The sequence below is a fragment of the Myotis brandtii genome, unplaced genomic scaffold (genome assembly GCF_000412655.1).
Source record: "Myotis brandtii unplaced genomic scaffold, ASM41265v1 scaffold234, whole genome shotgun sequence".
NCBI lineage: Eukaryota > Metazoa > Chordata > Mammalia > Chiroptera > Vespertilionidae > Myotis > Myotis brandtii.
This window is the reverse complement of record NW_005358812.1, coordinates 1,959-13,594: the sequence shown is the minus strand read 5'-3', so window position 1 is coordinate 13,594 and position 11,636 is coordinate 1,959. Positions and strand designations below refer to the sequence as shown.

At 39.7% G+C, this 11,636-nt stretch overlaps 1 protein-coding gene across 1 annotated transcript; it reads right to left on the bottom strand.

Moving 5' to 3' along the window:
* Positions 1-1,841: 1,841 nt before the first annotated feature.
* Positions 1,842-10,911, bottom strand: LOC102263914 (E3 ubiquitin-protein ligase TRIM22). The gene is made up of 7 exons (XM_014540011.1): positions 10,140-10,911; positions 9,471-9,566; positions 8,613-8,831; positions 4,888-4,910; positions 3,559-3,659; positions 3,238-3,264; positions 1,842-2,985 (listed from the first exon to the last, which is right to left on the bottom strand). The coding sequence occupies exons 1-7, from the start codon at positions 10,683-10,685 to the stop codon at positions 2,390-2,392; spliced, it is 1,608 nt and encodes a 535-aa protein (XP_014395497.1). The 5' UTR covers positions 10,686-10,911; the 3' UTR covers positions 1,842-2,389.
* Between the last annotated feature and the right edge of the window lie 725 nt (positions 10,912-11,636).

Genomic DNA, 11,636 nt, shown 5'->3' with positions numbered 1-11,636 from the left:
CCAGGTTCGACTCCTGTCAAGGGCATGTACCTTGGTTGCAGGCACATCAGATGTTTCTAATTAAAAATAAAATAGACTTCATAGAGGAAGGGAGAGGGAGAGATAGAAACATCAATGATGAGAAAGAATCATTGATTGGCTGCCTCCTGCCCGCCCCACCTTGGGGATAGAGCCTATAACCCAGGCATATGCACTAACCAGGAATCGAACCTTGACTTCCTCGTTCATAGGTAAATGCTCAACCACTGAGCCATGCCGGCCAGGCTCTCACTATATTCTTATCATGTTGTTCTTATTATTTTTATCTCTAATGAGAACTGTATCCAATTTAACTTAATCTAAATTAAGCTGGTAAATAGCAATATGAGTATGATTATGAAATTCTATCTGATTTTAAAGTAAAGGTTCTTCACTGTCCAGTGTTCACTCTCTATATATCACCTGCAAAAGCACCATGATCATTAAGTATTCAACTTGTTTTTAACCATTACCATGAGCAGCTCCTGCTTCTTTAATGGCTATGTGATTGAGAACATTAATCACTATCTCCTGGCACCTAAGATTTTCCCATGATGCTCCAGGCTCCTTCTGTAAATCAGCATTTCCTGGCTTTTCCCTCCTACCCTCATCCTAGGGAATTTGGCACCTATGTTTTCTTGGGAAGTGAACTGCAGAAACAGCACTGGAGCTGTAGAAACACAGATCCAGTTCTAATTCTGCCTCATCTGCTCATTAGCCATGGAATATTGGGACATACCTAATAAGTTTATAAAGTCCTTCAACTTTCTGAAGGAATTCATCCTTTTATGATATAATTGAAAATTAACTTGGATAAAGATATTCTCTATATATTTATACATATCATTATATAGATATATATTTTCTCTCTCTTTCTCTCTCTCTCTCTCTCTCTCTCTCTCTCTCTCTCTAGTATAAATACATGTACATACCTTTCCCAGGCCGAGTACTCTCTTTTACATTCCACTGGGACATGTTATTACCTTTCTACGTCTTGATTTGGGTTCTGTGCAGTAGCCACCCTAATTTATAATGTATCATGCTCTAAGGAAAGTTTGTTCCTTTACTATCCTCATCATAATTTGAAACTAATTTTAAGTGTAAGGAAAAGAAAAGTGCATAGGACGGTATATAGGGTGTTATACTTAGACTACAGGCCCGGTGCATGAAATTTGTGCACGGGGATGGGGGTCCCTCAATCTGGCCTGCACCCTCTTGCAATCTGGGACCACTGACTCCTAACTGCTCACCTGCCTGCCTGCCTGGTCACTCCTAACCCCTCGCCTACCTGCCAGATCACACCTAATTGCCTCTGCCTCGGCCCCTGCCACGGTGGCTTCGTCCAGAATGACATCTGGAAGGTCGTATGGCTGTCTGGTCTAATTAGCATATTATGCTTTTTATTATTATAGATGTTTCAGCTTGTCTGAACACCAAAAGGCTGTCTGTCCCTAATAAGAGTGGCTGTCCCTAAACATGGCTCCCTCTGCTGGACAGATCTTGCAAATTCAAACTTTTGTGTTTTCTGACCCATTCCCAATAATGAGCCTTAAAACAGTCCCAGCCTCCACGTAAAAAGTTCTGTAACACAAGATTGGGACTAGAGTAGTCTTGACAGCAAAGTCTGGGAACTTGACAAGTGAGCTTCAGAGAATCATTTTCTGTTCCTCTGAAGGGCACATATCCGTTGCACAGGACACTGACACAGCTCATACTTTTCAGTGATTATGAGAGCAAATATTTATTAAAATACTGCAGGACACTTAAAAAGGTGCTTTACATTGAGTGAATGTTAGTTTTACACAACAATGTTAAGAATTAGATGCAGTTTAAAATCCAATTTTTATTTTATGAGAAGAAAAAAAAAATGTACACACCTTGTAAGAGAAGAGAGGATTTGAACTCAAACACTCTGAGCATAAAATTTTCACTCTGAGTACAAATATTACATTTGTTTGCCCCCCTCCCAACATCCCCAAAAATACTCTCTGGACAACCTGCTATATGTCGGGCAACAAACAGACATACACTCAAACACTCCTCAGTTGTGGTGGTGATTATAGATTGTCCTAAGGTCATGGTTGGTACCTCTTCAAGTTAGTGATAAAGGAAGATATGGAGAAATGGGAGGACAGAGATATTATACCAGTACTTCTCGGTTTTTAAGAGTGATTGCATGTCTTTTGCTGATAATACAGAAAATGGGTAACTGAGTAAATAAGCTTCTCTTCTAAGCCAATAATCAACAAACATTCTACAGAAGAGAGACAGCAAGGAAGAGAAGGTCTGAATGGAGCAGTGAGCTCAGGTGCAGGTGATGAGTCCCAGGACAAGGGTCGCTACACAGAAGTGAGTGAGGAAAGGAGAATGTTCAGGAGCTCGGTGGGCACAGAGTCATGGGAGCTGGGCAGTTCCAAGGATTGAAATAGGGATAAACAGACTGAGAAAAGTGACATTTAGAGAACTTGTAGATGAGTGACCCATGGTTTGTGACATTGAAAAATGAGACAGTGTTTGCTTCATAGTCTAGGAAAACCCCAACTCGACAGGGAGCAACAGCCATGGAAAGAGTCAAGACCTTGGGGTCAGAGGTAGAAGAGTCCTCAAAGGCATTGTACTCAGATTCATTCTGTAACCCTACAACCCAGTAGCCATTTTCAGGTCTGAATCTGGAGTAAGCATTTAGGTAATTTACATCTGGGTTAAAAACAAACCCAGAGCTTTTTTTTCTATTGAGATTACTTGTTTTGCTGTACACTCCCAGGATCCAGGCAATCTTCTTGGATACATCAACTTCCCAGTAATATTTTCCTGAGGAGAAATTTTGGCTGCCCAAGACATCAAGAGCAGAAAAATCACGCGGATATACATTCCAAAACATAAAATAGTTCCCAACTGTCACTTGTCTCCTATCTTCAGAAATGATAATATCCGAAAGAGTGTTGAGTGGATTCAACATCAAGTCCACTGTAGGAAAAAATACACAGTCAGGTGAATTAAATATGGCATGTGTCTTGTGACATTGTGAGAAGGAATATGGGAAACTGACTTGGAGGAACATGAGTTAAGGGGTCAATGATGAGTATATCAATTAAGAACTGTTGTATGTATACCTGTTTGGATGGAACACATGTAACTAAGATCATGGGACCTAAGAGTAAGCACAGCTTCTGAAAAGGGATCAGAACATGGTGATTTGAAGAACCTGTATCTTCTTACCCCAGTAGCTTTGGGCTTCTGCCAGCTCTGAAATGACAAAAGTTTCAATGATGTTGTTAGAAGCAAAAAAGGAAACTCTAATTCCCATCCTCTCTTGTGTCGGAACAAGGTAGGGGAAGCCTATGATGCTGTCAACTGGTGAAGGAGGACAGCTGGTCATTCCCACTTAGATGTTTTCACATTTTCAGCACAGGGTATCGGGGTCTTCTTGTGAGGCCTACCTCATCACTTTTTATCCTCATATAGAAAAGCACCCATAACTCCATGTACTCTGGTACTATAAGAATCCCCCCCACACATCCTTCCTCTGGCTCTCCTCACCTTTAAACACTTGCAGCATCCAAGGCAGATCTGGAAATCGGAATGCATTCTTTAGTTTCTTGGAAACAACTTTTGGCTTCTTCAAGGTCCAGATCTCACTCCTAGAGAAGACAAAAATTGATCCCTAACACTTCTTATCTTGTGTCTCTCCAAGACCACTGTCTCTCTCACCTTTCATTCCACTGATGCCTTCTCACTTGAATCCTCTTCAATGAAAAGCCTGAGAGAGATACAGGTGAGAGTCCTGACACTGCAACCAGAAGGACTGTCTTCATGCCAACCTTTCTATTTACTCTCTGTGTGACCTTGGGAAGGACTTCTCATAAAGCTCATGTTCTTCCTTCCCAAATAGAAAAATTAACCCCATACTCTCTACCTCTTAAAATAATACACTATTAGATGTATTGGTGGTATCTTTAAAAGTTGTTTGGTGCCTCTAATAAAAAGTATTTCACATATGGAGGAGTCACTGCCATCTCAGTGGTTCCTCCAGGAAGAGGCCAGCATAATGGTGCCCAGGCAGATGCTTAGTGGAGATGCTCTAGAACCTAGTTTGCAAATCTGAAGTGTTTCTATGTCTATTATTCCAGTACAGATGCTGAGTATCCTATATAATAAAGAGACAATATGCAAATTGACCCTCATTCTGTAATGCCACCTTAAGATGGCAGCGTGCACAGCAGAGGAAGGGGAGCAGGGCAGAGCCAGTGGCCACTCTGAAAGGCTTCAGCTGGGGTTTCCATGGCCCTGTGTGCATGCTGCAGGGGCAGGGCCCGGTGGCTGCTGCACATGGCCCAGAGGAGGGGCATCGGGGCTGCACTCCAGGACTTGGGGCCATCCCATGGTGCACTGGCCAAATGGGGGGCCCTGGGACTTGGGGCAGTCCCATGGCATGGGGGGGGAGGGGCTAGGGAGGGGTTCCAAATCTTGCACAATTTCATGGAAAGGGTCACTAGTAACATATAAAGTCACATTCTCTTCTGGGGAATCATTTCAAACATTTGGGAAAGGGGAAGATAATACATCCAAATTACTAATGGTCAGAATTTCATGTGCTTGATGCTGCCAAGAGGGTAGGCAATTTTAGACAAAGGAAGCCATTTTTCCTAGAAGTTGCTAACACATGTAAAAAGAAAAGAAATTTATTATTGACACCAGAACTAAAGTCACTATTCCCTGAGATTTGAGTCTTTCATTTATTTATTATTAATTAATTATTATTAATTTATTATTAATTATGATTGATTCAAGATTACTCTTATAGCTATAATTTTGTCATCATACAAAAAAGAAAAAAAAAGGACCATGCTTGGTCTCACACACACATACCTTTTAAAGGTGTTAATCATATCCTGGAGAAAAGAGAGAAAACATAAGAGAGTAAGGTTGCCAGATTTAGAAAATTAAAATGGCTAGTTAAAATGTAATTTTGAATAAATCATAAATATGTTTCAGTATAAGCATGGCTTCTGAAATATTTAAGAAACTCTTACACTAAAAAATAATGTGTTATTTATCTGAAATTCAAATTTAGCTACACATCCCTTATTTTGTCTAGCAAGCCTCAAAGGGGTAATAAGTCTTCCTATCTTTCAAAGTTTCACTCACCTTCCTCTTCACATCCCTAGCACCCCTTGATCTGGTGTAAATAAATAGATGGTCAGAATATAGATGGGGGACATACTGTAGAAATAAGACCCAGACCAACCATCTTAGAGGACTCATGTAAGGATAGTGAAAATATGCTTCCAGGATCTGAAGACAGTATTATTTAAAAGGAAGAGAGGAGCCAACTATTTCTTTATACACATTCATGAGAAGACCCCCTTAATTTATTATGATTTTATATATTCCGGTGACAAAGGAAAATTTATTTTTTAGACATAATTCCAAACTCTGGGGAATCAAAGATGATTAATCAATAATTACATTCCTCAGGACGTATATTTTTCTTTTGCTGTAGGAACAAGTAAGCTAGTACTTCAAGCAAATGTTTTTCCCTGTCTTCTTCTACTCATTCTATACATTCTACACACTAACCTAATGTGTAAGTATGATATAAGTTACAGAAACCAGCAGCAGAGAAAGTCTAAAATGAAATTGACTGTTTCCCAGCCATTTATATTCCATTGTCCAGAATAGTATCAATATCTACTTCATCACTGTCTTTATTTAAAAAGCGTATCTTAGCCTGCCTGTGCTTCAGTGGTTGAGCATCGACCCATTAACCAAGAGATCAGGGTACATGCCTGAGGTGCAGGCTCAATCCCAGGAGGGGGCATGCAGGAGGGAGCTGGTCAATAATTCTCTCTCATCATTGATGTTTCTATCTTTCTCTCCCTCTCCCTTTCTCTGAAATCAGTAAAAATATATTTAAAAAAATTTTTTTAAGTGTATCTTACTCTGAATTCCAATATTGTATTAAACCAGTTCAGTCCCTTGCTGGAAGCCGATCCACCCTTGCTGCTTGACGCAGTCGCTGCAGGGAAGAAACATCTGCACAGCTTATGTTTCAAGGGACCTGGCGTATATGGCATACTGTTCTTAATATGTTTGCTCCCCCTCTTAACGCTCCCCTAGAAAGGTTGTTTCCCCAGGTGAGGATTTTTATCAGTAAAACCCCTTAACTAAGTGCCAGGCTTAACTACGAACAATCACGCTTAAACTACATAATCTCTACTTGGGATGGTCTCCTTCAGTTACTTCCTTGTAGCTTAATAGAACAATAGAGTAACCTTGGAATGGAGATAAGAAACGCCCTAACCTTTGGAATAGAATGGATAGGATTAAGATCAAATAGGATAAATACAAATGTAAGAGGTCAATAGAGGAACCTGGCTATGATGAGAAGAACCTGGCTAGGAGGAACCTCGCCATGATGATCACCTGAAGGCTGCCTCCGTGTCATTCATTCTTCACCGACTCCGTCCACACCTTGGGGAACCCCTGGACCTGTTGGGGCTGGACCCCAACAGTCCCTATGCTAAGCTTCTTTTAGCCATCTACTCTTTCCCATAACATTATTTGCTTTATTTATTTGAACAAAAATACACCAGTATATTTGGTTTCCCCCTCTTTAGTCTAATAAACCCTTTTATACCAACAAAGCCTTGGCTACCAGTTGGCTGTACCTGCTCAAAAAGTTTTACACTCTGTATTAGGTTTTTGTTGTTATTGTATCTGACAAAAACCAGCTAAAACTGCCTTAAATTTAAAAGAAAAAGAAAAAATTCAGGTAACAGGCAGAACTTTTGTATTAGCTAGATTTCTAGAAAAAAAATCTTGTCACCAGGGTCTATTCTTTCTCAAAATTCTATTTTCTACCTGCTATTTGGACTTTCTTTTCATTCTCTATATGGCATCAATTGGAACATCCTTGTTTAAGTGATAACCCCAAACATATCACCTAGCAGAAAAGATAATTTCTCTCTCTAGGAATACCAATAAAATTCTAAGGCATACAAATCATTGCCCTGAATGGGTCAGGTGCATATCTTAAAATAATTACTGCATTTTTTGAAAAGATATGCTATTTTAGGAATTAAATATGCTGATTTACCTAGAATTGAGAGACACATATATCCCTCACATATATTTATTTTCTCAACCCTAATCACCTACATGGACAGATGGTAGAAATGGGTTCCTCAAAAGGTAATTCAAGAGATGGTTACCAAAAAAAAAAAAAAAAAGTAATTGAATGATGTTGGATAGACAAACAACTGTCTCATACAGAAACTGTCTATTTCTTAGCAGACTGCCATCTTCTCACTCTATAAAAATCCCAGCAGGCTTTTAATAAAAATTAGCAAGATATAAAAAAGTTTCATAGAAAATTCTATGGACCTAGGAAAGTGTTTCTGGCTCTGTACTGTGTAGCTGGATGAGCAGCATCTCTGGCCTCTACCCACTAGATGGCAGTACAATTCTCGGATCCCTGGGGCACCCATTTCTTAAAATGGTCTCCGTAGAGAACAACTGATTTACTAGTACAATAGAATTGTTTTGAAATTGAATTGAATAGAATTGTTTCACTTTTTTTTCAAATAATTTTGAAGGGGAAGAAATGTTCTATGAAACCACAATAATGGAAAACTTAGAGTATGAGTGCAAAAAATATAGAGATTCATGTGAAAGAGTGATCATCTAGAAATATAATATAGCAAATTGGGTTTTAACAAAGGTGCCAAAATAATTCAGTGGAGGAGGGGAGAGCTTTTCCAATAAATGTCAAACTGCAACTATACATGGTTTAACAACTCAATATATTTATACAATTCTTTGAATTGTATACTTACAATGAGTAGATTTTTTATATAATTTATACCTCAAAAACATGTTTTTAAAAAAGAAGTAATGATCCAGCAGATGGAAATTAATTACTTCAGTATTTGAAATGAAGTTAAGAAATTCTTGTTCAGCTATCAAAAAAGAATGCAAGAGGTCAAACAGAGAAATGAAATATCCTGAATTTCCAATATGTTTCATAGCTTAAGATCACAGTCATGAAGTTAATTCCATGAAAAAAAATTAACCCTCATACTAGGTTCAATTCATTGATTGAGTCTCTATGTTTCCCCCTAATCCTTTCCTAGGCAGCGTGTGTATGCGCGTGCGCGCACACACACACACACACACACACACAGAAGCACACATACATATTCACACATGCTCATCCTTCACATAGGTGTCATTACATTTTCCACCTCTTAACAAAACAATAACAAAATCAAACATAAAGAGAGATATGAATTGTTTGACTAAGCTTAATGAAAAAAAATGCCTTACAAATGCTAGATCACAGATGATAGAAGCCTATAAAAATCTTCTTTCAAAAGTTTTCATAGCCTTTTATAAAATAATAATCATGTGGATTTCCCTTTCCATTTGTACATTGAATTTTCCCAATGACCCATGAATGACAGAGAAGGAATACTGAAGAATCAAACATATCTTTTAATAAGGAAGAAAATGCAGATACCCAGAGAGAAGGAAGCTTAATCTCTGTGATTTCCCCCAAATCACATATATAGGTGCTCCAGCCCAAGTCCTACCTGTAGCTTGTCTATAGATGATTCACACATAAGATGTTGGAGATACGAGATGAACTCTCTCATGTACTGCCTCTCCTGGACCACCTGGTCTTTAGCCACCTCCAAGTTACCCAGCACATGCACTTCGTCTTCCCACAGCTTTTGCAGCTCCATTTGCTTCTCCCTGTCCAGGATGTCTCTCATTTCATCAAACCCTTTTCGAATCCTCTCTCTCTCAGTCTGCATGTAATTTGTTGGGGAAGAGAAGAGGAAGAAGCAGTCAGTCGGTCCAGCTGAGGGCCTGGGCCTTGGAATCCAAGACAAAAGCTATTTTCCTCAGGCACTTAGGAGGTAAAAGAAAATGAGCCATTCCTGGGAAAAGCATTTTCCCAACTCTTTTCCCTTGAGCTGCTCCCAAAATAATTCATTCAAGTTTACTTTCTCAAAGCCCACCAGGAAACACAATGTGCTTCCTGAATGAGACTTGGATTGCAGGCACCTGTCTTGGATAATCATGCCACACTGCGTATGAAACTCCTCTACCCATATCTCCGAAACAGGGAATCCGGAGCCTTCCTTAACGCTTCTTCTGGAAGTATCAGAACCTCAAACTTGATGACTGAAATGGGACACGAATTTATGAATTACTTTTACATTGGTCTTCTCTATGTCTTTGCCTCTAAATAGTTGCTTTCACTTGGGAGTGTCTACTCTGTAGCTCCCAACTCTTAATAGGAATGGAACTGAATGAGGACTGAGCAAAAGTCTTCTCCACTCATTAATTCTGAGGTCCCAAGGAGGAAGGGGCATCCTTGTGATTGGACAAGGTGCTGCTCAGTTTGCTGTTTTAGAGCTGCCTCAAGAATAATGTCTTTTTACCTCCCAGGTAGCTCTCTCTTCATTGATGACAGCTTCCAACTCCTCAACTTCCTGCTGTTCCTGTGTCAGCCTGTCCAGAGCTGCCTCTAGCTTCTCCTGTGAGAAAGGAACCAACAAAGTCAAGCTATGAGCTGTCTCAGCACCTGGATAGAGGATAAATGGAGAAGAAATCAGGCTCAGCTCAGAAGAGACTAGAATTTCAGAACTGAAGCTAGCAATTAGAACTGAGAATGCAGACAGAAATCTGAGGAAGTATGTGTGTCCTTTATCCCAGGGTGATGCAAGTTTCCATCTCTGTATCATGAGTAGCTTGGATTTCTCTTTTCCTAGAGAAAGAGCTGGTCCTGAAGCAAACTAAGTCCTTTCTCCTCAAGAACACTCTTCCCAGATCTAACCAACCATGTTCCTAAAAGTTCCATATGTTCATGGGGGCAATCAGAATTTACCTTGAGAAATTCTCACTCATACAACTTCTCTTTGATATGCATATTACTGAAGAAAATGAATGAATGCACAACAATGTCCCTCAGGCTTCAGAAGCTGAGCCAAGGATATCAAAGAGAATGCAGCACTCAGTTCTATGATGACAAGGGAAAGAAATAGGATTAAGCAGTAAAGATTTCACATCAGGTAACATTCTGCCCAATGTTTCCACACTCTGGGGCCTACCTGACATTCCTTGACCACCTCCTCCACGAGGGATATTTGGTGACCTGGGTGCTCCTGGACACAAAGGCTGCAAATGGCCTTCCCATCCTCCTTACAGAAGAGATGGCGATTTTCCCCATGTTCCTCACAGGGATCACTCCTCTGCCACTGGTGTGGCCACATGTTGACTTCTCTGGGTTTCTTCACCATGTTGGCCAACTGCTGATTAAGCAGGATGTTCCAAGGGTCGTATGTGCTCTGGCACACAGGACAGCAGCATTGCCCTCCAAAGAAGCTCTCTGACTCATTTGCAGTGATGCAGGCTTGGCAGAAGCTGTGGCCACAGTCCAGGCTCAGGGGTTCTGTCAGGAGCTGCAGGCAGATGCAGCAGGTCACCTCCTCGTTTATGCTCCCCTGTGATAGAAAATCCATTTCTATGCTCCCCTGGCTTCTTCCTGTCCTGGCTCCAGAGGCTCTTCTTGCTTTCAGACTCCTGCAAGGCTGGGAATATTGAAGGGGGCAGGATAAGAAAGGCAGGAATAGAAAGAATACTGATTGGGCAGACATTTAGAACAGGACAAAACATTAGTATTCAGTAAAGAAAGGAAAAGAGAAAGAGAGAAGAAGAGTAGTCAGTAACAGAATGAAAAGGTCCCTTTGTAATGATTTCAAACACTTTACTCTTAGTGTAGGTCACATGACAAATTTTACCCCATCAAGGCAGTGATTGCTGTTTTCTCTTTTTCTACTGGATAGAGGACAAATTGAGGCCCTTTTTACCAAAAGCTTTGTGTCACTCATCATTAGTCTTTTTCTTTTCTTCTTCATTTTTTTTAATCATTAGTCTTTTCTATACTTTTCTATTCTCAAGCACATCCAGCATGTTATATACACGAACCATGCTTTTACATTGCTCTTCTCTCTGTGTGATTTACTTTATTTGAACAGTTGTACTGAGGTATATTTACATCACATGCATCCATTTTAGAGTACAGTAATTTCTTTCTTTTTTTAAAAATATATTTTATTGGAAACCAGAAACACCAATCAGAAAGGATATATGCACCCATATGTTCATATAATGCCATTAGAGTCACCCTTTCTGAACCTGAGCCTCAGGCTACCATTAACCTCACCTTGTTTTTGTGGAACTACCTTTACTGATCAATGCGTAAGAGTAGAATTTTAACATATGGTCATTTGAGTCTGATTTCTTTCACTTTGCATGTGTAATAAAGATTAATCTCTCCAGCCTTTCCCATAAAAAATTTTTATATTTAAAGCACAAAAATCCAATGCCGTCTGATTTTGCATTTGCTTGTCTCTAGATGGGATGATCTTCTGCCTGATGTCAGTATGACTCCTTTTTACATTTTATTTTGTCTCCACCTCACATGTCCTCTTATCAGAATGGCCTAATCTAACTTATCTATAGCAAAACTGCCAATACTATTACTTCCTGTGCATTTGATATATATTTCTTATTTTAACTACCTAATTTATAACATCTTTCTTTAA